This window comes from Suncus etruscus, chromosome 20, assembly GCF_024139225.1.
Source record: "Suncus etruscus isolate mSunEtr1 chromosome 20, mSunEtr1.pri.cur, whole genome shotgun sequence".
NCBI classification, from domain to species: Eukaryota; Metazoa; Chordata; class Mammalia; order Eulipotyphla; family Soricidae; genus Suncus; species Suncus etruscus.
In genome coordinates this window covers 7,240,851-7,266,863 of record NC_064867.1, presented here as the reverse complement: position 1 = coordinate 7,266,863, position 26,013 = coordinate 7,240,851, and the positions used below count along the sequence as shown (strand labels likewise).

At 44.0% G+C, this 26,013-nt stretch overlaps 1 protein-coding gene across 1 annotated transcript in view; it reads right to left on the bottom strand.

Annotated features, from left to right (window-relative positions):
- The window catches only part of GLB1 (galactosidase beta 1), a 57,855-nt gene that overhangs the window by 27,989 nt on the left and 3,853 nt on the right, over nucleotides 1–26,013 (bottom strand). The window contains exons 3-8 of the mRNA XM_049766471.1: nucleotides 24,576–24,726; nucleotides 23,382–23,442; nucleotides 20,640–20,734; nucleotides 12,154–12,334; nucleotides 4,686–4,744; nucleotides 257–378 (exon numbers count right to left, since the gene is read on the bottom strand). Of these exons, the coding sequence (XP_049622428.1) occupies nucleotides 257–378; nucleotides 4,686–4,744; nucleotides 12,154–12,334; nucleotides 20,640–20,734; nucleotides 23,382–23,442; nucleotides 24,576–24,726 (669 nt within the window). The remainder of the gene's footprint in view (nucleotides 1–256; nucleotides 379–4,685; nucleotides 4,745–12,153; nucleotides 12,335–20,639; nucleotides 20,735–23,381; nucleotides 23,443–24,575; nucleotides 24,727–26,013) is intronic.

Sequence of the window (26,013 nt, the reverse complement as noted above, 5' to 3'; positions counted from 1 at the left end):
ATTCATACTTTGGTTGTCAAGGGAGCCTTTCAGATAGAAAATTCCAAGTTCACTCAACCTCCTAGTTGGAAGTTGGTTCCTGGAAGGCACCAACTTTGGTTTTCTTTCTGAGTTAATTCTCTCTGCCTTACCTAAACTTTTAACTTGTCTCAAGAACTACTTCACTGGGATAAGTGTTAGAACCCAAGTGGCTTTGGTTCTTACAAGTGAGCCCACAGCTATGGCGGACCCCCTCTCCTCCAAAATCGGAACTCACAAATTCACATTCGCTCCTTGAGCCAGTATATCAGAGAGAGAGGAGGTCACAGCGCTGGTATGGACTGTTGAGTGAGCTTGGCCCCAGTGGTCTAGCCAGCCAGTGTAGAACTCAGAATTGATCTGTAAAGAGAAAGAGATGTAGACCTTGGCTAAACTTAAACCTTTTTAGGCTTTGCTTCCCTGTAGGTGGCAACGTAGGTTCCCTCCCCCCTCCCCAAGGGCCATACAGAGCTATATAACCTACATACAGAGCTAGGGAGCAAAGAGGACTCTGGAAAATGGTATTGCCCAAACTCAGTTCTCAGGTACCAGTTGTTTCCTTAAACAACCCAGATGCTCTTCACCAGATGAATGGCTAAAGAAACTGTGCTACGTATACACAATAGAATGTTATGCAGCCATCAGGTGCTGAAGAGATGAAGTCATGAAGTTTTCCTATACATGGATGGACATTGAAACTAGTATGCTGAATGAAATAAGTCTGAGGGAGAAAGATAGACACAGGGGCCCAGAGAGATAGCACAGCGGTGTTTGCCTTGCAAGCAGTCGATCCAGGACCAAAGGTGGTTGGTTCGAATCCCGGTGTCCCATATGGTCCCCCGTGCCTGCCAGGAGCTATTTCTGAGCAGACAGCCAGGAGTAACCCCTGAGCACTGCCGGGTGTGGCCCAAAAACCAAAAAAAAAAAAAAAAAAAAAAAAGAAAAAAAAAGAAAGATAGACACAAGTTTCACTCATCTATGGGATTTAAAAAAAATAAGAAATTATTGTGATAATACCCAGAGACAATAGAGATGAGGGCTGGAAGGATTGGCCCACGTTATGAAGCTTACCATAAAGAATAGAGAGTGCACTAACTACTCTCATGACAATCATGACAATGGTAGTGAGTGAGAGAAGTAGAATGCTTGTCTTGAATAAGGCAGGGGTGGGGGAGGTGGGAGATGGGGGACATTGGTGGTGGGAATGTTGTACTCATGAAGGGGGGAGTTCTTTTAGTGACTGAAACCCAACTACAAACATGTTTGAAATCATGGTGCTTAAATAAAGTTATTATTTAAAAAATAAAGACAGTTTCCTAAAAAGCTGATCTTTGTTAACCAGTTCCCCAGTTAAGTATAGTGGGAAGGTGGGAAAGTTTGTTGAACAGAGGAATTGTTCTTTTTTTCTTTCTTTTTCTTTCTTTCTTTCTTTCTTTCTTTCTTTCTTTCTTTCTTTCTTTCTTTCTTTCTTTCTTTCTTTCTTTCTTTCTTTCTTTCTTTCTTCCTTCCTTCCTTCCTTCCTTCCTTCCTTCCTTCCTTCCTTCCTTCCTTCCTTCCTTCTTTCTTTCTTTCTTTCTTTCTTTCTCTTTCTTTCTTCCTTCCTTCCTTCCTTCCTTCCTTCCTTCTTTCTTTCTTTCTTTCTTTCTTTCTTTCTTTCATTCTTTCTTTCTTTCTTTCTTTCTTTCTTTCTTTCTTTCTTTCTTTCTTTCTTTCTTTCTTTCTTTCTTTCTTTCTTTCTTCCTTCTTCCTTCTCTCTTCTTTCTTTCTTTCTCTCTTTCTCTTTCTCTCTCTCTTTCTTTCTTTCTCTCCTCTCTTTCTCTCTCTCTTTCTTTCTTTCTTTCTTTCCTTTCTTTCATTTTCTTTCTTTCTTTCTTTCTTTCTTTCTTTCTTTCTTTCTTTCTTTCTTCTTTCCTTTTCTTTCTCTCTTTCTCTTCTTTCTCTCTTCTTTCTCTCTTCTCTCTTTCTCTCTCTCTTCTCTCTTTCTCTCTCTCTTTCTCTCCTTCTCTTTCTCTCTCTCTCTATTCTTTCTTTCTTTCTTCTTTCTTTCTTTCTTTCTTTCTTTCTCTCTTTCTTTTTTTGCATGGTGGTGGTGGGGGAATAGTCTATTTGCAGATATACTGAGGACTTACTTCTGGCTCTGTGCTTAGAGATCACTCCTGGAGGAGCTTGGGGGACCATCCAGGGTGCTGAGGATTGAGCCCAGGCCAGCCACATGCAAGACAAGTGCCTTAATCCTTGCACTTAACTCTTCGGCCCAACCAAAGGAATTGGATGACATAAAAGCTTTTATTAAACAATCAGCTCCAAATCCCCCTTTGTTTGAATCCAGATTTACCAGATGTCAAGTTCATTTCAAGTGAGTCCACCTGAACAGGTCCTCTGCCCAGCAGCACCAGGCATGTCCTATTTCTTTTGGGTATCACCCTACCAAGTCCTTGGCCTAGAAAAGGTAAGGTCAGGGGCCGGTGAGGTGGTGCAAGAGGTAAGGTGTCTGCCTTGCAAGCGCTAGCCAAGGAAGGACTGCGGTTCGATCCTCCTGCATCCCATAGGGTCCCCCCAAGCCAGGGGCAATTTCTGAGCACTTAGCCAGGAGTAACCCCTGAGCATCAAATGGGTGTGGCCCGAAAAAACAAAAACAAAAAAAAAAGAAAACAAAAAAAAAAGAAAAGAAAAGGTCATTTTGAGGGGCTCAAACATAGTTCCCCTGAGTAAGGTGAGCTCTGTAGTGCTGGTTTAGAAAATGCTGTTCTTTTTCTTTTTTTTTGGGGGGGGGACACCCAAATGGTGACCTAGGGGCCACTCCCAGTGATTTTCAGCCACTGGGTCAGGCAGTTAGGTGAGCTGCCCTGGAAGTGCTTGGTGGCCTCCAGGGCTGTATCTGATAATGTTCAGGGGACCACGAACTGCCAATGATCAAACTGCTCAAGTAAGACACAAGTCTTTTTTTTTTTTTTTTTTTTTTTGGTTTTTGGGCCACACCTGGCGGCAGTGCTCAGGGGTTACTCCTGGCTGTCTGCTCAGAAATAGCTCCTGGCAGGCACGGGGGACCATATAGGACACAGGGATTCGAACCAACCACCTTTGGTCCTGGATCGGCTGCTTGCAAGGCAAAAGCCGCTGTGCTATCTCTCTGGGCCCCAAGACACAAGTCTTGACCCCTGAACTCTCTTCCTGTTCCCCTTTAACCTTAAAAACATTTTTATTTTAATTATAATTGAGGAATCATGGTTTCTAAAAGCTATGCTTTTGGTGTACAAATCACTGCACCTTCAACATCACCAAAGTGTCAAACCTTACGCTATTGTCCTTAAGTCACTGAGTTGATGTCTTCCTCCCCACCAATGGCTTGGTAATCTCAGCTCTGTGGTGAAAGACTAAGAGTTTGTTATCATTAGATACAGTCTGTTTCCTGCATCGTTTCTTTATTTACCACATAGCACCAGCCTATTATCTCTGTCTACCTTTCAATCCACCCCAAGCACCACTAAGCATTGCTCAGCGAGGTCTTTGGGTACTTATCCTCCCTCTTTTTTATTTAGCTTAATTTATTCTTCACTTATACTTATACTTAACTTATACCCCCTACATTGGAGCAAAAGCCAAGATTTCATCTCTTCTTTGAGATATACAGTATTCTATCTTGCATATGCACCATGTTTTGTTTTGGTTTTGGGGCCACCTCGGTGGAACTTGGGTTATTTCTGGTTCTACACTCAAGAATAAACCAAGATTGCTTTTTTTTTTTTTGGTTTTGTTTTGTTTTTGGGTCACACCCAGCAGCACTCAGGGGTTACTCCTGACTCTAAGCTCAGAAATCGCTCCTGGCAGGCTCAGGGGACCATATAGGGTGCTGTGATTTGAACCACCAAGCTGCTGCATGCAAGGCAAACACCTTACCTCCATGCTATCTCTCTGGCCCCACACCAAGATTCCTTTATCCACTCATCTGCTATTGGACATTTGGGTTGTTGTTCTATCTGGGCTATTGTGCTGCAATGAGCACAAGATATTCATCACTTTTCAAGTTCTTGTCTTTGTGTTTTTGGTACAGATGCCAAAGAATGTGTTGGGTCATTGGTAGCTCCATTTTTTTTTTTTTTTTTGGTTTTTGGGCCACACCCGGCGGTGCTCAGGGGTTACTCCTGGCTGTCGGCTCAGAAATAGCTCCTGGCAGGCACGTGGGACCATATGGGACACCGGGATTCGAACCAACCACCTTTGGTCCTGGATCGGCTGTTTGCAAGGCAAACACCACTGTGCTATCTCTCTGGCCCGGTAGCTCAATTTTTAACTTTTTGAAAATTCTCCAAAATTCTTTTCCATAGAGGCTGAACCAGATGATATTTCCAACAATCATGACTGAGGGTTGGCTTTTTATTTATTTATTTTGAGGGTTGTTTATTTTTTTTAACTACATTTCAATAGCACTGGTTCTTTCCAGGCTTTCTGATAGATGCCATTCTCAGTGGTGTGAGTTCAGAGCTCCTGGTCCTCATGGGCTTGAGGGACTGTGTGCTCCTATTCCATCCCAGTTGTTGATCCCAGAGTGGAACCATAAAGCCGACCTTAAGAATGAGCCCAACCCTGCCACCACAAGTTCCCAAAAGCCATGATAAAGCAGGCCAGTTCAAGCCAATAGTCTAATTTAGACATCATTCCAAACTTACCAAGGGACCTTTGGGCTCACTCTTCCTCTGTTGTAGGAAAGCGTTTGTGATGTTATCACCTGAAAATGATAAAGGGGAGAAAAAAGGTCAGTGACCAGAATGACAAGAAATCGAATAAAGAAAGACCTTCAGAGGTGGGTGCCCAAGGCCCAGGCCCTTTTACACACCCCCACGGGCCAAATTAGCTATGGGGGAACTTAGACTGTTCTTTAGAATATGTGTGTGAATCAGACAACCTTCGCTACTTGTCTGAGCAGGTCCCCAGGATCCATACTGAATATATATCACAAGTTTGGCTGCTTCATCTGTGTTTCCCTGGAGTCTAGAATTTTGTCCCATGTTTATTTTGTTTGATTTCTGATTTTTGGTTTCTGCGTCACATCTTGTGGTGCTTTGGGATTACTCTTTTCTTTTCTTTCTTTTTTCTTTTTGGTTTTTGGGTCACACCTGGCAGCGCTGAGGGGTTCCTCCTGGCTCTACACTTAGAAATCACTCCTGGCAGGCTCGGGGGACCATATAGGATGTTGTGGTTTGAACCACTGTCCTTCTGCATGCAAGGTAAACGCTCTACCTCCATGCTACCTCTCTGGCCCCACTCTTGACTCTGTGCTCAATCATCAATCCTCATGGTGCTGGGGTTTGAACCCAGGATGCAAGGTATGCCTTAACCCTGGTACTATCTCTCCAGCCTGTGTATTCTATGTTCTTCTCTCTGCAAGCGCCTTACTCACTGTACTATCTCTCTAGCTCCTGGTTGTTGATCCTTCCTCCAGGATGGGCCTATCTTGAAAACACTTCCTCTGGAGCTGGAGAGATAGCACAGCAGGAAGGCATTTGCCTTGCACATAGCCAACTCAGGACAAATGTAGGTTCAATTCCTGGCACCCCATATGGTGCCCCAGGGGTGATGTCTGAGTGCAGAGCCAGGAGTAATCCCTGAGTGCCACAGGGTGTGACCCTAAAACACACACACACACACACACACACACACACACACACACACACACACGAAAAAGGAAACCCTTCCTGGTAGTCTCTATAGTACCACACTCAGGAAAGTGTCACAAATTGTTGTTGCTCAAAGAGATGAAGGTGATTTCCCTGCTTGAGGCCCTCAATAAATATGCATACTCTGAATTTTCAGTTTGATTTGGGCTTCTTCAGCCATTCCAAGTCTCTTGCTCTCAATTCATCCTCCTGAAGTTTTCCATTCAGACACTTAGGTTTGGCCTGGCTTCCCAGGTTTTCCGTTCTTCCTTTTCGTGTGAGCAAAAGGAAGATTAAAGAGGGCTTGCCTCTACCTGTGAAGGAGACGTCAGAAAAAGCATCTCTCTGAAGAGCACAGGGGACAACATGATACCAAACCTCACAGCCAGGACCCACAATGGAGATTCCGGAGCAACAATAACCCAGCCAGGACATTGAAAAACAAACCCTGGCTGAACTCGGAATGAGGCTTGGCAAGAGAACTAATGCTTTGTATGTGTGAGGCCTAAGGTTAGATCTCCGGTTCTGCAAACTACCAAAATAACAATAGCAACAGCAACAACAACAACAAAAATATCACAAAGAGACATAAAAACAAATAAATGAAATAAGGCTGGAAACAGGTTCATTGGGCTGCAGAGACCTTGGGTCCTTCCCAGCACTTAAGCATGGAGCTGGGAGCAGCCCCTGAGTACAGATGGGCATGGCCCATGAAAGCAAACAAAAATAAATGAATATAACACAAAGGAAAGGAAGTTGGAGCCAGAGTGATAGGACATTAGATTTGGTATATCTTGTATATAGCCAACCCAGGTTTGATCCCTGGCATCCCATATAAAGCCCCTGTGCCCCACCAGGAGTGATTCCTGAGCACAGAGCCAGTAGTTAGTTCTGACCACTGCTAGGTATGGCAAAATAAATAAATAAATAAAAGTGACAAAGGAAAAAAACAGTGCTCTAAGTCCCGGCCCATAAGGACACTGGTGATTTGTCCTGTAAGCCCCAGTGGTAGATGCTGTTACTCTAGGTGCTAACAGTCCAATAATCTTCAATAATTTTTTTTTGGTGGGGGGGGGGGTCACACCCAGCGTTGCTCAGGGGTTACTCCTGGCTGTCTGCTCAGAAATAGCTCCTGGCAGGCACGGGGGACCATATGGGACACCGGGATTCGAACCAACCACCTTTGGTCCTGGATCGGCTGCTTGCAAGGCAAACGCCACTGTGCTATCTCTCTGGGCCCAATCTTCAATAAATTTTTATGCACAGACAAATGTGGTGCATTTGCCCGACTGTGGTGGATGTATGTCAGAGCAAGTAGCAGCTAGCACGATGCTTCCTGTGTAGCTCTCTGGAGATGAGTGATTTCCTCACCAAATGCCCTGAGCAAGCAAAAGTGCAATTCTAGACATACTCAGTTCACATCAAGTCGGTTAAGTGCTTGGGGGACTATGAAGTGTGGGGGACTGAACCTGGGACTCCCACATGCAAATTGTGTGTCCAACTCTTTGAGACTATCTCTGGCTCCAGTTCTACTCCTCGTTTGGTGATGTGGAAGAAATTCTGCAAATATTTCTTCTACGCATCCCTCCAAATACTAACCATCTGGTAATGGGTCTTTATCCTACTAAAAAAGCTGGATCTTTTTATGGGGAAGGGTGGCTGGGAGGTTTTTTTGTTTTGATTTTTTTTTTGGTTTTGTTTTTGTTTTTGGGCCACACCCGACAGTGCTCAGGGGTTACTCCTGGCTGTCTGCTCAGAAATAGCTCCTGGCAGGCACGGGGGACCCTATGGGACACCGGGATTCGAACCAACCACCTTTGGTCCTGCATCGGCTGCTTGCAAGGCAAACACCGCTGTGCTATCTTTCCGGGCCCTTGTTTTGATATTTCAATCTTTTAGAGAAGTTGAGAGAATAGAACCAAAAAAAAATTTTTTTTGGCTTTTGGGCCACATCCGGCAGTGTTCAGGGCCTGCTCCTGGCTTCATATTCAGGAATTACTCAGTGAGTTTGGGAAGGGATGTTGGAGACTAAATTCAGTCAGCCAAGTGCCAGGCATATGCCCTACCCACTGTACTATCACTCTGGCCCTAAAACAAAAAAAATAAAACATTTGTAAGTGTTAAGGTATTCAGGGGATTACAATCAATCAATCAATCAATGTATCTTTCTCCTTTTTTGGGGGGCGGGATCACATCCAGCGCTCAGGGATTACTCCTGGCTCTACGCTAAGAAATCGCTCCTGGCAGGCTGGGAGGGGGGGGGGGGACGACCATAAGGGATGCTGGGATTTGAACCAATGACCTTCTGCAAGAAAGGCAAACACCTGACCTCCATGCTATCTCTCCAGCCCCCAGGCCTCCTTTTTAATCTCTCTCTTTCCTCTTTCTCTCTCTCATCCCCCTGGGCAGACTTCAGATGTATAGCAGTAAAGACAACTTTATTTATACTTCTCTACTTCTTTTCTCTCTCCTTTCTCTTCTCTCTCTCTCTCTCTCTCTCTCTCTCTCTCTCTCTCTCTCTCTCTCTCTCTCTCTCTCTCTCTCATTGCTTAGGCTAAGTTGTGGTTTGGTTACATTGTGGAATAGTCCTTTCTTGCAGATGGCCCTGTTGTCAAGATTTTACCCATGTTTATTAGTCCCTCATTATGTGGGACTATCTATTTATAAAGTATATATAATATATAAGTATATATTTATATATAAAATAATATAAAATATATAGTACTTTCCTCTTAGACATTTGGGAGTAAACTGAAGACACGGTGGCCTTTTTTTGCCTCTAAATGCTTGAGTGCAGATTCTGGCACCCATCACAAAGAACAAGAACCATCAGTGCTGGTGGGGATGTGGAGAGAAAGGCACTCTTATTCACTGCTGGTGGGAATGCCGTCTAGTTCAGCCTTTATGGAAAACAATATGGAGATTCCTCCAAAAACTGGAAGTTGAACTCCCATATGATCCAGTTATTCCACTCCTAGGGATATACCCTCGAAACACAAAAATGAAATACAAAAATCCCTTCCTCACACCTATATTCACTGCAGCGCTATTTACAATAGCCAGACTCTGGAAACAACCAAGATGTCCTTCAACAGATGAATGACTTAAGAAACTGTGTTACATATACACAATGGAATATTATACAGCTGTCAGGAGAGATGAAGTCATGAAATTTTTCTATACATGGATGGATATGGAAACTATTGTGCTGAGTGAAATAAGTCAGAGGGAGAGAGAGTGAGACACAGAATCGTCTCACTCATCTATGGGTTTTAAGAAAAATTAAAGACATTACTGTAATAAGGCCTAGAGACAATAGGGTTAAGGGCTGGAAGGGCTGGAAGTACTGGCTCACAATTTAAAGTTCACCACAAAGAGTGGTAAAACACCTTTAGGGAAATAACTACACTAACAACTAGCATGACAATGTTAAAGAATGAGAGAAGTAGAATGCCTGTCATGAATACAGGCAAGGGGAGGGAAAGAGGGGGCACTGGTGGTGGGAATGTTACATTGGTGAAGGGGGTATTCTCTTTATAACTGAAACTCAACTACATGCTTGTAATTATGCTTAAATAAAGATTTATATTAAAAAAAAACTGGGCCCGGACAGATAGCACAGGGTGTTTGCCTTGCAAGCAGCTGATCCAGGACCAAAGGTGGTTGGTTCGAATCCTGGTGTCCCATATGGTCCCCCGTGCCTGCCAGGAGCGATTTCTGAGCAGACAGCCAGGAGAAACCCCTGAGCACCGCCGGGTGTGACCCCCCAAAAAACAAAACAAAACAAAAAAACAAAAAAAACAAAAAAAAATGCTTGAGTGGTTTTCCCTGAGAGCATGAAACAGACAACACACAGTGATAAAAGTCAGGAAATGTACAGGGACTTAATATTATTCCTTAACTACAGACTTGATTCAAAGATTCTTAGTTGGCCTTTTTTTTTTTTTTTTTTTGGTTTTTCGGGCCACACCCTGGCTAAGTGCTCAGAAATTGCCCCTGGCTTGGGGGGACCATATGGGTTGCCAGGGCATCGAACCGCGGTCCTTCCTTGGCTAGCGCTTGCAAGGCAGACACCTTACCTCTAGCGCCACCTCGCTGGCCCCATTAGTTGGCCTTTTAATCTGTTTTTGTTTGTTTTCTTTTGGGCCACACCTGTCAGTGCTGCATGGGCTCCTGATGGTGTTCAGGGAACCCTGTAGTATTAAGTGTGGAACCGAGGTCTTCTGGATCAAAACATGTGTTCCATCTCTTTGCCCCATAATACTGCTACTAAGAGCAAAAAGAAAGAAAAGAAGAAGGTCCAGGTCTGTGACTCAATGTGACTCAATTGTCTTACGTGTGTTAAAGCTGGGTTCTATCTCCAACAGTTCAAAAATAAAGTAATATTTCAGGGTTGGAGAGATAGCACAGTGGTAGGGCATTTGCCTTGCAAGCGGCCCACTCAGGACCAACATTGGCTCGAATCCTGGCATTCCAGATGGTTCCTGGTGCCTGCCAAGAGCAATTTCTGAACACAGAGCCAGGAGTAACCCCCGAGTGCTGCCAGGTGTAGCCCCAAAATAAAACAAACAAAAACAAAAATAAAGTAATATTTCAATGAAAAGAAAAAAAAAGTCCAAGAGTGAGACCATATAGAACACCTTAATGAAGAGAAAACAGCAACAAATGGATGTAAGGGCAGGTTGCCCTACCTCACCACCTAACAGTGAGATGAAATCAGAAGACGTTCTGTCCTAAGGTCTGTGCAAAAACCAGATCTCTAATCACAGAAGACTGACTAGGACAATTGTGACTGAACAGAACTTCTCCTGGGACCATAAAAGAAGGATTTTATCCTAGGTCTAGGCTTCATTTTAGGATCTGTGCTAAAACCAAGATCTCTAACTACAGTATGCTTCTTAGACCAAGGGAATTTCCTTTCTAATTTCCCCAAAGTTTACTGAGTCTATGCAAAAAAAAAAAAAAAAAAAGCTTGTTACATCTGTCCTCCCCCTTTTCCTCTTCTTTTAAATGTATATCTTCTATATAGGGCTTCCACCTTTATAACTTTATTTTGTTTTTGGGTTATACTCGGTGATGCTCAGAGGTTACTTCTGGCTTTGTGCTCAGAAATTGCTCCTGGCAGGCACTGGGAACCATATGGAATACTGGGACTCAAACAACTGTCTGTCCTAAATCAGCTGCGTGCAAGGCAAATGCCCTACTGGTGTGCGTAGGCTGCACAACTTAGAACTTAGAACTTGAATCATTTTGTGTTATCTCATAGTTCTATGTCTTCCTACAAACTGAGAAAAGAAAAAACAAAATGGATGGGACCCAGGGACCAAGTGTCTCAGGAACATTGAGTGGGAAAAAAAAAGGTCAGATCTAAACAGCCAAGCCAAAGTCAATGACAACAGAATCAAGAGACCCAAACTATAACTAAGCTAAACACAAAATCAACCTGTTACACTGGTAGACCAGGGGAAGGAGGTTAACACTGGCGGTGAGAATGGCTCTAATTCACTGTCATTATAAGCCTGAAATACAATTATGAAAGACTTGTACTTCACAATGGTCTCAATTAAAAAAAAAAAAAAAAAAAAAAAAGGACAATGGGGCCGAAGCAGTGGCGCAGTGGTAGGGCGTTTGCCTTGCACACGGCTGACCCAGGATGGACCACGGTTCGATCACCTGGCATCCCATATGGTTCCCCGAGTCAGGAGTGATTTCTGAGTACATAGCCAGGAGTAACCCCTGAGAGACACCAGGTGTAGCCCAAAAAAATAAAAAAAAAATAAAAAGATAGTACAGAAATTAAGGCACTTACATTACACATAGGCCAACCTTAGCTCATCACTGGCACTGCATATAGTCAGTCCCCTGAGCACTTCCAGGAGTGATCCCTGAGCACTGGTGGGTATGGTCCAAGAACAAAAAAGCAATCAAACAAACAAAAACAAAAAGGGTAATGCTCTGGGGACTGAGAATGAAGCTTCTGAACAAATCAGCTTATAATAACTTTGCAAAGGAAGAGTCTTTGATCAATAGTTCCATTTTTACCTGTCACTGTGGAAAGGCAAATTGGAGACATCTCGTTAAATATGCTCATTGAAACAGATTTAAAACAGGCAAAGATAGTATAGCTGGTTGGGTGTTTGTCTTGCATGTGGCCAACCCTAGTTCAATCCCCAGCACCCAATATGGTCTCCTGAGTCCTGCCAGAAGTAATCCCTGAGTGCAAAGCCCTGAGCATTGCTTGGTGAGGCCCAACATCTCCCTAGATAATCAAACAAAAACAGCTTAAAACCGGGTCAGTGGTAGATCACATCTATTATCTCTCCAGCCCAAAACCACATGCATCTTGTATGTGGGAGGGATGTGTTCAATCCCTAGAACTGCAAGTAAATGTAAACTGCTGTTCAGAAGAACTGAATGAAAAAGTCCCTGGAAAAGCTCCTTGAAGGCCCTCGCTGGGTTTTCTATTACTCCAAATACCAACCTGTTCCAAAGTCAACTGTGGCAAACATCCCCTGTAGCGCCCCGCACTGCAGAAACTTTTCACTTGCACCATCAGTGGTGAAGAGAACCACGTCCTCACCCAGGTAGTACCGGAAGCGTTTTAGCAGAAAACGCAAGTAATCATAATCACAAGCAAAATAGCTGCCATACTCATTTTCTACCTGCAAAATGAAGATCAGGAAGAAAAAAAGTCAGGAGATTCCCAGGCTGTGAACCTAAAGAAAATGTGAGTTTCAACAGTGTCTGCTGAGACAAGGGTTAGTCCTGGTTAAAAATATCTCCTATACTCAGCTCAGTCCTCAAAATTCATTTCTCAAAGTGGCTCAAATTACCCCCACCCAGAAATTAGCCAAAGAAAACAAAAATGATCCAGTTTTCAGAGTGTAGAATTTCTCCCCTACCATGGATGACTTAAATGTTACCTAAAGAAGATCTTCCCCTGGCAGAAATATTAGAAACTGGAGAAAAATAAAACAAAACAAAACTAAACTAAAATATACCCTGTTAACTCAATTATTCATAGATAACTAGCTGTAAACATTTTGGCAGTCTTCCTGAGCCTAAATATACTCCCTAAATATACACGGATAATATATATAGTCATTGTTATGACAATATTATAGTCATAGGTGATAATAAAAATAATTATGGGGGCCGGGAAGATGGCGCTAGAGGTAAGGTGTCTGCCTTGCAAGCGCTAGCGTAGGACGGATCGCGGTGTCCCATATGGTCCCCCCCAAGCCAGGGGCGATTTCTGAGCGCATAGCCAGGAGTAACCCCTGAGCGTCAAATGGGTGTGGCCCAAAAACCAAAACCAAAAAAAAAAAATAATAATAATTATGTACTTTTTGCACCATAAGACACACCTTCCCCCCAAAGATGTGTCTTATGGAGCAAATACTGCCTGGAGCTGAAGTCTGAGTACAGGGGAGGAGAGCATCTAAAAACTATGTGCGTCTTATGATCAGGTGCATTTTATAGAGCTAAAAGTATGGTCCATTAAAAATAAAAATTTTACATAATATATAAATCTTTATAATTTATATAAACTAGAACATAACATTTATATAAATATAATGTCTTATTTTTATATAAAATATGAATATAATTGTATATGAAATATGAAATTAAAATACAAAATAATAATCATTATAGGCTCTCCTATAGTCCTCAAAATGGGATGTCATGCCATATGAACCAGCTAGAACATTATTTTCCCCTGGCTATGTTAAACAAAATGCCTGTAGAAAAATGCTGGATATAGGTGATTTGTATTACCGCCATGATTTCAACCAAGAGTGATTTTTTACCCCCCCCTCAGGGACACATGGCAATGTCTGGAGGTATATGCAAGGATCACAGCTGGAGCAGGTGTGCTACTGGCATCTAATGGATAGAGGCTGGGAGGTGCTGCTGAAGATTCCAACTAATAATGATCAGTCTCTACAAGTGCCAATCTTCAATGATGCTGAAGGCAGGAAACCCTTCTGTGATGCATAAGGCATTCTCAAGAGTATCTTCAAGGAGGTTGCCCCAACTCAGAGAACAAAGAATAATATTCTGCTATGCATGAGGCACAAGGAAATGTCCTGAACATAGCAGATATAAAGTTTATCTCAGGTATTAATATTTCATGGGAGGTAGTTAGGAACAAAATGTTTAAGACTCTTCAGAGGGTAACAGTGGGGAAACAATTTAAGCAACATTGCTTTAAAGCGAGCAAATGGTTGTCCTTCTGCTCCACCCAACAAACCCAACAATCCTCGAGCTATGGTGTGAAAAGCAGGGAGACGTTAAAAATGCCATACTGGCCAAGATAGCACAGAGGTTCGAGCACATGCTGGGGAAGCTTAGATCCCTAGCACCCCAGGAGCAACTACTAAGTGTGACCCCACTGAGTGTGACTAGATGGCCTGGGTAATCTGCAGCACTGAATCCTGGGGCCCTTGCCTTGAACCCACAGTCTGGTTTGTGGGAAATCACCAGTGAGGTCCCACAGCTTCTTGAGAGTCTCTTGGGAGATCCCCTACCCCATCCTCCAAAAAGGAAAAAATATTACATAGAGCAGAATACCGTATTTTTGAATACAGGCAATTCAAAACAGTGTATAAAAAACATCAAGGACAGATACATCCATGGGTAGCAAGAAGTCGAGATGGTCTGAAAGCCAGGACAGGAGGAAGAGATGGAATGTGACTTAGGACGTCAGCAAAGTGATGAGGGTCCCCTCCCATCCCTTACCCTATATCCTGCTGTGAACAGTAGTTATGTGGGTGTTTCTCATTTCTTTTATGGCTTGTTTTGAGGGGCACTTTTAGGCCACATCTTTGCTACTCAGGGGATACTTCTGGTAGTTCTAAGGACCAAAAGGTGGCCAGTCATTTGCAAGGCAAGCCCCTTAACACCTATCTCTCCACCTCCCCTCCACTGTTCTGATGCCTAACATCCTAGTATACGGCATATTTATAAAGGTGCTATGCCATTTTAGAGAAACATTTAAAAATAATCAAAACTTACATTTCAATCCATACATTATACAAAACAGAATCTTGTGACCCTAGAGACACTGAGTCTTTAAATAAAAGTACTGGGGGCCAGAGTGACAGCACAGTGGTGGGGCGTTTGCCTTGCATGCGGCCCACCCAGGATGAACCCATGTTAGATCTCTGGCATCCCATACAGTCCCCCGATCTGCCAGGAGTAATTTCTGAGCGCAGAGCCAGGAGTAACACCTGAGCGCTGCTGGATGTGGCCCAAAAACCAAATAAAACAAAATAAAAATAAAAGCACAGGAAACTAGGAGGAGCTGGTGTGTGGCCAGGTGTTAGTACAAGTGCAAGGCCCTGGCTCCCACACCAGTAGAGGGGTCAAAGAAATAGGAGAGGGGGCCCGGAGAGATAGCACAGTGGCATTTGCCTTGCAAGCAGCCGATCCAGGACCAAAGGTGGTTGGTTCAAATCCCGGTGTCCCATATGGTCCCCCGTGCCTGCCAGGAGCTATTTCTGAGCAGACAGCCCGGAGTAACCCCTGAGCAACGCCGGGTGTGGCCCAAAAACAAAAAAACAAAAACAAAAAAAAAGAAACAGGAGAGGAGCTCAAGGCCTTTGCCTTGCATCCTGCTGACCCCAGCTCGAATCCCAGCACCACACCATCACCATCAGGGCCCACTTCTGAACACAGAGCAAGGAATAGCCCCTGACCACCTCCAGGTATGTCCCTTCTTCTCTACCTTTGTCCCCCCAAATCAAATCATGAAAATATCCGAAATGAATATACATCCTTTTTTAAGGTTTTGAGAAAAGGGAAGAATAATCTCAGTATTTGGGGCCAGGGAGATGGTTCAAAGGAGCACATGCTAATGTATAGGAACTCCAGTTTTGGTCCCTGACAGCCCTCTGCAGTGACAACTGGGGCCAGAGAGAGCATAGCAGGAAAGAAGCCTGCCCTGCACATGGCGGCACACCTGTTGGTTGTGACCCCCCAAAAAAACGAAAAAGAAAAAAAAAGAGGAGTAAATGAGGAGGAAGAAAAGGTGAAAGGGAGGAGGATGAGAAGGAGGAAGATGAGGAGGAGGAAGAAGTAGCAGCAGCAACAGCATTAGTAGTAGTAATTCCTTTGCAAAGGAGAACTAGAGAGATAGTGCAGGGGTTAAGACCTTGCATCTGACCATGACATCTAAAACCATAGTTTGAATCCCTGGCACCACATAAGGCCCCCTGAGTACTGTCAGCGGTCACTTATGAGTACAGAGACAGAAATAATCCCTAAGCACTGCCAGTTATGTCTTTGACACCCCTGCTCACCAAAAGGGAAAGGGGGGGCATCAACATTTTTCCAGAAGCTCAGAGCTATGGCTATGGACACCAGTGTCACAGACCATGGTCCAGGTGACAATATCACTGCTGCCAGTTCTCCTGCTCCTTCACACGACCCCACCAAAAGAGTTTCTCATCTGTCAGGCACTTCCCAGACCCCTCATTGTGCCCGCCTCCTTGGGTTGTTGGTGTTGAGAATTAACTGAGTCAATGCCTGATTTTACAGATTAATTTATCCCAAAGCCAGCACCAAAAACCTGTGCCAAGGGATGTATCCAAGTCCTTTGTATTGCCAACTGTGAGGGGAAATAAAGGGCAAGTGGAAGGAGGGTCAGAGAAGAAGGACTGAAAGACCAAGACTGGACACTTCTTAATAAAGAGCCAGAGAGTAAATTTGTTGTTGTTTATTTGTTTGTTTTGGAGCCACACCTGGCAATGCTCAGGGAATCACTTGGGATGCCAGGGATGGAACCTGGGTCAATCATGGTAAGAAAGCATCCTACCCGCTATACCGCTATATCTGGCCCCAAGATTAAACATTATAGGCTTTTGGGTCATGTGTCTGACTCATAACTCAGGTTATATCAGAGACCCAAGCAACCAGGTACTGTAAACACAACAAGGCATAGCGCTGATAATGGGCTTCCTATGAGGTCACCATCTGCAGAGCTGCAGTCCAAAGATATCATCCTGCTTCTTTTTTTTTTTGTGTGTGTGTGGTTTTTGGGTCACACCCGGCAGTGCTCAGGGGTTATTCCTGGCTCCAGGCTCAGAAATTGCTCCTCGCAGGCACGGGGGACCATATGGGACACCGGGATTCGAACCGATGACCTCCTGCATGAAAGGCAAATGCCTTACCTCCATGCTATCTCTCCAGCCCCCATCCTGCTTCTTTTTTGGTGGGAGGTCACACCAGGTGGATCTTAGGTGTTACTCCTGGCTGTGTGCTCAGAAATCGCTCCTGGCAGTCACGGGAGACCATATGGGATGCTGGGATTCGAACCACTGTGTCCTGGATTGACAGCGTGCAAGGCACACACCCTACTGCTGTGCTATCTCTCTGGCCCCTCATCTTGCTTCTTAATGAAGCCACAAAACACTTTAACAATCGCTGCTCTTCTGCAATATGGGGTACAAACAGGGCTATTATCCCTTGGAAAATATTTCAGTCATTGATAGAGCAATTAATGGGTGGATTAATATAAAAAGATAAAGCAAACTAAAAAAATAAAATAGAGCAAATTAAGCCTACGCTTAATTATGTTCACCCTGGATACAATCAGTAAGCATTTGCCACTTTATTTATTTAAAGTGCAGCCTTGGCACAACTGATCTAAGTGTCCACTTAAGGGGAAAAATATCTGAGTACATGTGACTGAATCATTAGAATGAATCAAGGTGGACATCCAGCAGCTCTATTGTATCGAGCGTCCCAAAGACCTTCACAAGAATCATTCTGGTTGCTGACACATAACATACTTCAACCATGGCTTCTTTTTTTTTTTGGGGGGGGTCACACCCGGCGGTGCTCAGGGGTTCCTCCTGGCTGTCTGCTCAGAAATAGCTCCTGGCAGGCACGGGGGACCATATAGGACACCGGGATTCGAACCAACCACCTTTGGTCCTGGATCGGCTGCTTGCAAGGCAAATGCCGCTGTGCTATCTCTCTGGGCCCCTCAACCATGGCTTCTTAAAAACTCTCTGGGCACCCCCAAAGCCCATGATCATATGAAACTGAGCAAAGTCAGCATGTTCCTATACTAGAATTAAGAGAAAATCCAGGAGCATTAGTTCCATAGACTGGCTCTATCTCCTTTAGTCCCTTGACTTCTGCTCATTGTCAGAATCATCTGGTAGGCAGACAAATGATGAGTGTACAAGGTGTTCTTGTAGGGTAGGGTTCTTGACTGCCAGGCAGATGTGTGAGGAGCAAAGGAATTAGAGGTAGAATAAAGCTGATACCTATTACAAGACCTGACAGGCACTGACTGATGGTACTAGATTCCAGCATGAAGGCCCAAAGGAAGTTGGGCAACCATGAATTGTATACATATTAAATATAACTATAAATTAAAGCAATAATTAAAAGAAAAATAAAATGAAAAAAGACAAATAACAGACACCTAAGTAAATAAAATAAATTAAAATAGATTGAAACCTATTAAATTATGTAACTAATATGAACAAAAATAAAAAATATAAATTCAATAATAAATAAATAAATAAAGAATAAAATAGAATAGAAAAAAATAAATATAAAATTTAATTAACATTAAAAGAAAAGTATATTAGGGGCCAGAGAGATAGCATAGAGGTAAGGCCTTTGCCTTGCATGCAGAAGGACGGTGGTTCGAATCCCGGCATCCCATATGGTCCCCTGAGCCTGCCAGGAGCGATTTATGAGCACAGAGCCAGGAGTAACTCCGGAGTGACAACAGGTGTGGCCCAAAAACAAAACAAAACAAAACAAATAATAACAATAACTTGAGTCAGAGAGACAGCACAAGGGTTAAGACCCTTGGAACTGTGTGTGGTAGTGTAAGTTCTGTCAGGAATGTCTGATTCCTGCACTTAGAGACAAGAGTAAGTGTTTTGTTTTTGTTTTTGTTTTTTTGTTTTGGGGCCACAACCGCCGTTGCTCAGGGGTTACTCCTGGCTGTCTGCTCAGAAATAGCTCCTGGCAGGCACGGGGGACCATATGGGACACCGGGATTCGAACCAACCACCTTTGGTCCTGGATCGGCTAATTGCAAGGCAAACGCCGCTGTGCTATCTCTCCGGGCCCAAGAGTAAGTGTTGAGCATCTGGATGTTGCCCAAATACCAAAAATAAATATAATACAAACCACAGTTCAGGGGTAGTTCTTGATGGAGCTTGTAGGGCCTTGCAATTAAATATTGCATGAGAATTAAATATAAAGCTTTCCACATCTAAGACAAGTGCTTTATCTGAGTCATATTCCTGGGGAACAAATTTTACTAACATTTCTAAAATAAAATGAATCAAATCAAATAAAAAAGATAAAATAAAAATATAAAAATAAAAATAAAATCTCAATAATTAAAATCAAAATGAATTAAAAATAAATAATTATACTAAATAATAAAGTTATAATAAGTTAATTAAAGGGATCTGAGAAATAGTATTGGAGTTAAGGTATATGGCCCGCATATGGTTGACTCAGGTTTGATCCTTTATCATTTTTTTTTTTCGAGCCACACCTGTTTGATGCTCAGGGGCTACTCTTGGCTAAGTGCTCAGAAATTGCCCCTGGCTTGGGGGGACCATATGGGATGCCGAGGGATGGAACCGCAGTCCTTCCTTGGCTAGCGCTTGCAAGGCTGACACCTTACCTCTAGAGCCATCTCGCCAGCCCCAGGTTTAATCCTTGATGCCACATATCAACCCTGCTAGGAGTTATCCCAGACCACAGAATCAAGAGTAAGCCCTGAGGGGCTGGATCAATAGCACACTGTTAGGGCGTTTGCTTTGCACATTGCCAAGCTTGAATGGACCCAGCTTCGATTCCTGGCAGCCCATATAGTCCCCCGAGCCTGCCAAGGGCGATTTCGAAGTACAGAGCCAGGAGTAACTTCTGAGTGCCTTGGGTGTGGCCCCAAAACCAAAACAAACAAACAAACAAACAAATAAAAATAAAAGAGTAAGCCCTGAGCACCACTGGGTAAACCCAAACCATAAATTATTAGAAATGAAATCATATAAAAATTAAATCATGGTGGGGCCGGAGAGATAGCATGGAGGTAAGGCGTTTGCCTTTCATGCAGGTCATCGGTTCGAATCCCTGTGTCCCATATGGTCACCCATGTTTGCCAGGAGCAATTTCTGAGCATGGAACCAGGAGTAAACCCTGAGCACTGCTGGGTGAGACCCAAAAAAAAACAACAACAACAAAAAAATTAAATCATGGGGCCGGTGAGGTGGCGCTAGAGGTAAGGTGTCTGCCTTGCAAGCGCTAGCCAAGGAAAGATCGCGACCGCGGTTCGATCCCCCAGTGTCCCATATGGTCCCCCCAAGCCAGGGGCAATTTCTGAGTGCTTAGCCAAGAGTAACCCCTGAGCATCAAACGGGTGTGCCCCGAAAAACCAAAAAAAAAAAGAAAAAAGAAAGAAATCATTTAATTTAATTAGTAAAAATACAAAGTGACATAAATAAAATTAAAAGAGACAAACGTGAAACAAAATAATTAAGCCAAATAAAATTAAAATGTAGAATGAGGAACTGAAACAGACTTGCAGGGCGTACAAAAGTGTTGGGCATTCAAAAGTAAAATGTGTGAGCTGGAACAACAGTAGAGCAGGTAGGGCACTTGCCTAGCACATGGCTGACTTGGGTTTGATCACCAGCATCCCATTAGATCCCTCGATCCCGCCATGACTAATTCCTGAGTGCAGATCCGGGAGTGAGCCCTGAGCACTGCTGGTGTGGCCCCAAGATTTGGGGTGGCTCTAGTGGCCCCCAGCACTGCTGGCCTGATCAGTACAACCCCCAGCCTGAAGATATGGCCTGTATATGCGGAGTACTGCCAGCAGAGGGCCTAGTTAGCCCACGTCTGCATCACCCTTTCTATACTAAGGATGGACAAGAGCCTAGAAGATCACCCATCTCCATACATGTTTGTCGTCATGGTTACCTGAACAGTTATAATAGGGCCTCCGTTCTGGTAGAGAAGAGGCTTCATCTTGGGCAGAAGGACTCCCAACCACTTGTCCACAGCCTCAATATAATCTGGAAAGAAGATTCATACCATCACATGTACAGCACAGACTTTTTAGTACAAGCACACAACACAGCTTTGTTACGTGGGGGCTGACAATAGAACAGGGGGATAGCCCATTCACCAGCCACCTGTCATAGAGCACCTGCCATCTGCACTAAAAGTCTGATGAAACATGTCCTTTAGGATACCGTCACTTGGATGAGTTCTGAGTGGACAAGGCCCAGTGTGCTGACATGCATCCCAGCAGGCAGAAGGCATCATGCCAAGGTTTCTTTAATGAGAAAATCAGTTAAATGGTGTGCCCTTCTCTGTCACAATAGAGTCTGTTTTCCTTTTATAATTAAATTCTTTTTTTATTTTTATTTATTTATTTATTTTGGTTTCTGGGCCACACCCAGTGGCACTCAGAAGTTACTCCCGGCTCTGTGCTCAGAAATCACTCCTGGCAGGCTCAGGGGACCATCTGGGATGCCGGGATTGAACCTGGGTCTGTCCAGGGTCTGCCGCATGGAAGGTAAACGCCCTACTATTGTGCTATCATTTATTATATTAATTTATATATATATTATATATATATATATATTATATATATATATTATATTAATTTATAATAAAATACATCTATTGTTGGGCCTCAAAGATAGCACAGGGTTTAAGGCACTTGCCTTGCATGTAGCCAATCCTTGTTCAATTCTGGGTATCCTGAGTATTGCTGGGAGTGACCCTCAAGCACAGAGCTGACAGTCCCTGAGCACCATCACATATAGCCCCAGACTCTCCAAATTAATTAAGAAATGAATCGGTAACATCAAATATATACGCTGTCAAATTGGTAGACTAGAATACAGACAAACTTCATAAGGTTGCAGTGCGGATTAAATGAGATGATATATGTGAAAACACAAAGAGTATAATTTTTTGATGCAAATACATTTAAGAAAAACAAAATGGGGGCTGGAAAGATAGCACAGCGGTAGGGTGTTTGCCTTGCACACAGCCCATCCAGAATGGATGGTGGTTCAAATCCCGGCATCCCATATGGTTTCCTGTGCCTGCCAGGAGTGTGGTTTCTGAGCACATATCCAGGAGTAACCCTTGAGCGCCACCAGGTGTATCTCCCCTCCCCCCCAAACACAGTTAAGGGATGCAGGCATGACTCAGTGGCAAAACAAAACAAAACAACAACAATAACATCAGCAACAACACCAAAACAACCAACAAAAAAAACCTTCCTTGCAGGTTGAGGTCACAAGTTTAGATGCCAGGATTGGTCACATGCAATAAATATGGTCCTAGCAGCTCTGTTGTATGGGACCCACAACAGAGCACATACACTCTGGTACAAGGCTGTCTGGTGTATGTCCAAGCACCACACTTGAGCATGAGTAAGCACTATGGTAGGAGAATGACTTCTGGTGACACATGGGTTAGCGTTACCACTAAGGCATGTGACCCCCCTGTCACTGCCACAGAAGCAGTGGGGAGAAAAAGGAGAAAAGACAGACATAAATAAAAAAAAATCAAAAGCAGAGTTAACTGCTCCCTTCCAGCTGATAAGTTTCTAGTTAAAGTAGTAGCTACTTATTTAGAAAGGCAAGAAAAACATCTTTTAAAAAAATTAATATATTTATAAGCACCCTGAAGAAAAAACTTATCATTTAAACTATGGTGCAAGAGTGATAGCACAGCAGTAGGGCATTTGCCTTGTGCTCGGCTGACTCGGGATAGACTTGGGTTCAATCTCAGCATCTCATATGGTTCCCCGAGCCTGCCAGGAGTGATTTCTGAGCGTAGAGCCAGGAGTAACCCCTGAGCGCAGCCGGGTGTGGCCCCAAAACAAAAATAAATAAAAGCACTCTGTAAAAAAGATAAAAAGACAAAAGGTGCTGCAGGGGCCGGAGTGGTGGTGCAAGCGGTAAGGCATTTGCCTTGCATGCAGCTAATCTATCATAGACCATGGTTGGATCCCCTGGTGTCCCATATGATCCCCCAAGCCAGGAGTGATTTCTGAGTGCATAGCCAGGAGTAACCCCTGAGTGTCACTGGATGTGGTCCAAAAAGCAAAGAAAAAAACAAAAACAAAACAAGGGGGCTGGAGATATAACATGAAGGTAGGGTGTTTGCTTTGCATGCAGAAGGTCGGTGGTTTGAATCCTGGCATCCCATATGGTCCCCCAAGCCTGCCAGGAGCCATTTCTGAGCATAGAGCCAGGAGTAACCCCTGAGCGTTGCCAAGTGTGACCTAAAAAAATAAATAAATAAAACCGCACAAAAAAACAAAAGATGCTGCAGCCATTGGGCAATCGATCCAGTGACACCGTTCCAGAAACCACTTCTGCTATTTTGAGAGCCAGGAACATGCCACGACTTTGTAACACAGGAACACTGCAGGAGAACACAGCTTTTACATCAGTCAAACAGATGCAAAGAGACCAGCTTGACAGCAAGATCTCATGGAGCTGATCCAGAAGCCTTATTTCCTACATAGACAATGTGTAGCCCTTTGGTGATGACTGATACTCAGACTTTCGTGACACGTACTTCCAGAGAAGTAGCCCGGCCCTCAAAAATGCCTTTCCTGTTCAGATGACTTTACCTTGCAGGCACATTATCTCAGCTTTCCTAAATTATCTCCATACATCAATAGCCTCTTACCTGGGTCAGTGGAACGTAGCACAATACTTTTTTTGTCTAACAGCCAAGCAGGTAATCCTCCCTAGAGCAAGACAGAGAAGGTCATTATAATGTTCACTTCAGGGGAAACAGAATGGAGATCGAAAGGGTCAGCAAAGAGCTGGCTCGGTATTTTTTGTTTGTTTCTGGGCCATACCCATGCTGCTCAGGGTTTACTCCTGACTTTGCACTCAGAAATTACTTCTGTTAGGTGCAGGTGACCATATGGGATGGCGGGGATCAAATCCGGATTGGTTGCTTGCAGGGCAAATGCCCTACCGGCTGTGCTATCATCAGTCTGGCCCTGGTGGCATGTTTTAAATGTGGGAGCTCTAAAGTAGAACATCAGCCCTGTTTGGCTTCCTGATTACTGCTGGGAGTAACCTGCGAGCACAGAGCAGGACAAAAGTCCCTGTACTTTACCAGGTAAGCTCTGAAAACCAAAATCAGAAAAACAAACAGAGAGCAACTACTATTATCCGTCAGGGAAAAAAAATGAAAAGTTCCTCGAAGAAAATATCTTTGAGATGGGCTGCACTTTGAGAGAAGTTACAAGTTATGACATAATAAAGAGAAAACCACTGTATAGGGATGGATTGTTTTGAAGTTCAAAGTAATTTTTTGGTGGGGAGGGCAGGGGTTAGTACCAGGTATAGGACTCAGGGAGGATCTACATGGAGAAACCAAAGTTTTATATGGACCGTTATGGTTAATTTCCAATTACTTTTCAATTACATTTAACTTCCAATGAATTTCCAATTAATGTGGACACAGTCCACATCGTTAGTGCTTTTACTTGCATTAGAATCAAGAATGCTGGTTAGAGCCCGGAGAGATAGCACAGCGGCGTTTGCCTTGCAAGCAGCCGATCCAGGACCTAAGGTGGTTGGTTCGAATCCCGGTGTCCCATATGGTCCCCCGTGCCTGCCAGGAGCTATTTCTGAGCAGACAGCCAGGAGTAAGCCCTGAGCACCGCCGGGTGTGGCCCAAAAACCAAAAAAAAAAAAAAAAAAAAAAAAAAAGAATGCTGGTTAGGGGTTAGAATTCTCCAGTAGGATGTGCAGATGTAGAGACTCATCGAGCTGATTTCATTCACTTTCCCACAACCCTGTTTGCCTGCCTGCCCACCCTGACATGCACACAGCAGGCCGGAGGGGCCAGTCCTACCACACTTACCATATCCCATTCAGCACAGACGTAGGGTCCAGGTCTAAGAATGACCAACAGATCCAGTTCCTGAGCCAACCGAATGAAATATTCTACATCCTGGTCCCCAGAGAACTGGTAGTTTCCTGGCAAAGGCTCGTGAAAGTTCCAGGGTATATACCTGCCAAGAGACATAGTGTTTTCTGGGTCATTTGCAGCAGTATGGGGGAAGCAGACAATTGAGGACTTTGACTAATGTGTGTGGGCTGGATATGGGGGAGAGTGTTGAAGTAAAGTGGCCTGATACTTGAAACTAAAGGCAAAAGGAAACTGCATTAAATTTTGGGGAGCCATATCCGGCAGTGCTCAGGGAACACTCGAGATAGTACTTTTGATTCAAGCCCCTTTACCCTTAGACTATCCCTCTGGTCCACATTCACTGTTTTTGTTTTGTTTCTTGGGCCACACCCTGTGGTGCTCAGGGTTACTCCTGGCTCTGCTGGAATCAAACCAAGGTTGATAGTATATAAGGTAAGTGTCTTTTTGTTTTGTTTTGGGGCCACACCTAGCAATGCTCATGGGTTAGTTACTCCTTGATCTGCACTCAGAAAACACTCCTGGCAGGCCATGTGGATTGGCAAAGATAAAACCCGAGTCTGTCCTGGGTTGCTGCACGCAAGACAAATGCCCTATCGCTGTGCTATTGCTCTGGCCACAATGTGAGTGTCTTTTTTTGGGGGGTGGGGGTGGGGGTTGCACATGGCAGTGCTTAGAGGTTACTCCTGGCTCTGCACTCAGAAGCCGCTCCTGGCAGGCTCAGGGACCATAAGGGATGCTGGGATTCGAACTTGGGTCCATCCTGTATTGGCCATTGGCTGCGTGCAAAGCAAACACCTTATCACTGGGCTATTGCTCAGGCCCCAAGGTAAGTGTCTTAATCCTTGTACTAGCTCCTGCATTTCCTTTTTATTTTATTTAATTTCTTTAGGGGGAGGGGGGTTATATGCAGCAGTATTTAGGGACTTCTGGTTCACTGCCTGGAGGTCACTCCCAGTGGTGTTCTGGAAACTGCAGTGTGGGAAATCAAACCCAGCGCTCCTTCATGTAAAGCATACACTTGCCTGTAGCCCTGCATTTCCTTTTTACAAATGAATCGTTGCTAGGCCGAAGCAATAGTAAAGCAGCTAGGGTGCTAGCCTTGCATGCGCCAGTTCCTGACACAGTGTCTGATTCCTTGAGTTCACCAGAAGTGACCCCTGAGTGCAGAGCTAGGAGTAAGCCCTAAATTACTCAGGGTGTGGCCCAAAGACAGAAAGCCCTTCTGGAAGTGTTAGTTTTGTATTGGGGCCACATGGTGCCTCTGCATGCAAAGGTGTGTTCTCTGTCCCTTTGACTCATCTCCTGGGCCCTTGCATTTTTCTCAGTGTTAAGAGTGGGGCTCTTTTCAGTGGGGGCACCCAAGGCTGCT